The sequence below is a fragment of the Cucurbita pepo genome, chromosome LG09 (assembly GCF_002806865.2).
Source record: "Cucurbita pepo subsp. pepo cultivar mu-cu-16 chromosome LG09, ASM280686v2, whole genome shotgun sequence".
NCBI classification, from domain to species: Eukaryota; Viridiplantae; Streptophyta; class Magnoliopsida; order Cucurbitales; family Cucurbitaceae; genus Cucurbita; species Cucurbita pepo.
In genome coordinates this window covers 7,683,410-7,685,954 of record NC_036646.1, presented here as the reverse complement: position 1 = coordinate 7,685,954, position 2,545 = coordinate 7,683,410, and the positions used below count along the sequence as shown (strand labels likewise).

General features: G+C 37.2%; 1 protein-coding gene across 1 annotated transcript; it reads right to left on the bottom strand.

Annotated features, from left to right (window-relative positions):
* Positions 1-110: 110 nt before the first annotated feature.
* On the bottom strand, positions 111-1,358 carry LOC111801595. Its single transcript, XM_023685626.1, has 2 exons — positions 472-1,358; positions 111-151 (listed from the first exon to the last, which is right to left on the bottom strand). Exons 1-2 carry the CDS (start codon positions 1,304-1,306, stop codon positions 117-119), a joined length of 870 nt encoding a protein of 289 aa, XP_023541394.1. The 5' UTR covers positions 1,307-1,358; the 3' UTR covers positions 111-116.
* Between the last annotated feature and the right edge of the window lie 1,187 nt (positions 1,359-2,545).

Below are 2,545 nucleotides of genomic sequence, written 5' to 3'. Positions count from 1 at the left end.
AACGAGAAAAGGAAGGATGACCTAGGCGTAAATGCCACAAATCAGATGACTGAGATACTTGATGAGCTGAAGATTTGATTGGAGATGAAGAAATATGATAGAGACCTCCAAATTGTTTACCCGAGCCAATCATCTTCCCCGTAGCCAAGTCCTGCATAACACAAGAATCAGGATAGAAGGTGACATAACATTTCAAGTTATTGGTAAGTTTGCTGATCGACATTAGGTTTAAATTGAATGAAGGCACACATAAAACGTTGTTTAATTGAAGGTTAGGGCTAAGGGAAATATTGCCAGTATGTGACACACGTGCTGTCTCTCCATTAGGCAAATTTATTGTAGACATGATGGCAGCCTTTGGTTCAGTCATAACAGAAGATTTTGATACTATATGATCCGTAGCTCCACTATCGAGAATCCATGAATTAGAACTCGCAGAGTTAATAGATAATGTAGATATGGGAAGCAAACCTGCAACATTGACGTGATTGTCGGAATTACCAGAAGGGTGATGATTGATTGCAGATAAGGCTTGTGCTATCTGTCGTAATTGCTCAGAAGAAAAATTTGGAATGGAATTAGGTGACTGTTCTTCTGTATTCAACTGTGAAACATCGGCCATATTTGCAGATGATCGATATCCACGGTTATTGTGTTGATTGTCTTGTCTTGTCCTTCCAGAATTATTTTTCTGTCGACACCGATCTTCTGTATGGCCCCTTCTATCACAAAAGTTACAGTGAAACTTAAGAATTCGACACTCATTGATTGTATGACCACTTTTATTGCAGTGTTCACACAATTTGTCCTTGGCGAATTTTGAATATATTGTTTTCTTTTGCACTGCTGATGCAATCGAGATTTTCTCAGTAGGTTCGGAAGTTACCTGACGCTGCATCTCTTCTTGTACAAGTAATGAATAGGCTTGCCTCACATTAGGTAATGGAGACATCATCAATATGTTAGATCTCACCGTTTTATAAGACTGATTGAGCCCCATGAGCAATTGCATCAACTTGTCTTCTTCGCGTTGATCAATATGTATTTGACGTTGATTACAGGTAAATGGTGTGCGGTACGCTTCCAGTTCATCCCAGAGTGCTTTGAGCTTGGTGAAATATGTTGACAGTGCCATGGTTCCTTGTGACATCGTTGCTATCGAGTTTTGTATTTGAAAAATTGCTGGAGCATTCTTTTGTGAGAATTGATCGTGAAGATCAACCCACACTTGATGAGCTGTCTTGGCGTGAATAATGCCTTTAGCGATATCTGCTTCAACGGAATGAGTTAACCAAGATATTATCATACTGTTGCACTGATTCCAGAGTTCGAATTCGGTTGAATTTGCATCTTGGGACGGTTCCTCAATTGTGCCATCAATGAAGCCAATTTTCTTCTTGGCAATAAGAGCATGCATAACTGATTTACTCCAGGATTGGTAATTTGCTCCATTTAATTTGATTGGAACAAGTGAATATCCTGGCTGATCAGAGTGATGAATATAGTACGGATGTGTTAAATCAACATCCGAAATTTTGAAGCTGGATTTGGCTGATTCCGCCATAAAGGAAATTTTGATATTTAAGAACACCAAGATCGGTGCTCTGATACCATGTTAAGAATGAGAAATAGAAATAGAATTGGGATCGAAAAGTATGATCTTCATTCAGGTTTACCACGTTTATATAGGATACAAACTATCAACTAATACCTAAAAATAGAAAAAATATATATCTAACTAAATCTGATAAATAAATAAAATATACCGTTAATCAAATCTATACTAACAACTCCCTAAATATCTGAGATATATTCTAACTAATTATCACCGCAAAATATCCTCTTAATAGGTACGATATCGTTCAATTTGAGTAATAGCCCTCGTAGCTTTGCTTTGAGCTTCTCCAAAATGACTTGGATGAATGTAGAGGTATTCCTTACCTATAAACCCATAATTATTTCCTAAATTCATAGTCACTCCCGAGGTCTTTGGAGTTCTCAAATAGTCTCCCCTTCATTAAGGCTCGACTCCTGATGTGGAGCCCTTGAACAAAGTACCCCTTTCTTTGATACTTGAGTCACTTTTAACTACACCGAAGCTCACAACTTTTTTATTCGACGTGGCTAAGTTAAGGGCATGACTTTGAAACCATGCTATGAATACATCTCCATCTCCATTGGTATGAAGCCTTTTGAGGAAGCACAAAGCAAAACCACGAGAGCCTATGCTCAAAGTAGACAATATCATACTATTGTGGAGATCTACGATTCCTAACAAACGCTTAATCTAACATAGTATATGTCAATTATTATAAACTACCTTTTTTTTTTTTTTTCGGGTTTGAAAATTTTGTGTTGATTACGTCAAGTCCAATTTCGATCCATTCATATATAATAAATGTATAATGAACCAAATCAACTTTTTGAGTGAGAGAATCTTATCGTTAAAAATCAACTAGTTCATATGAAGTGGGTTTGTGAGTAAGCTAAAAATATTCTTGCTGTGGGTCTGCCACCACCTTGAAAGATCCCTTTCAAAATTGGC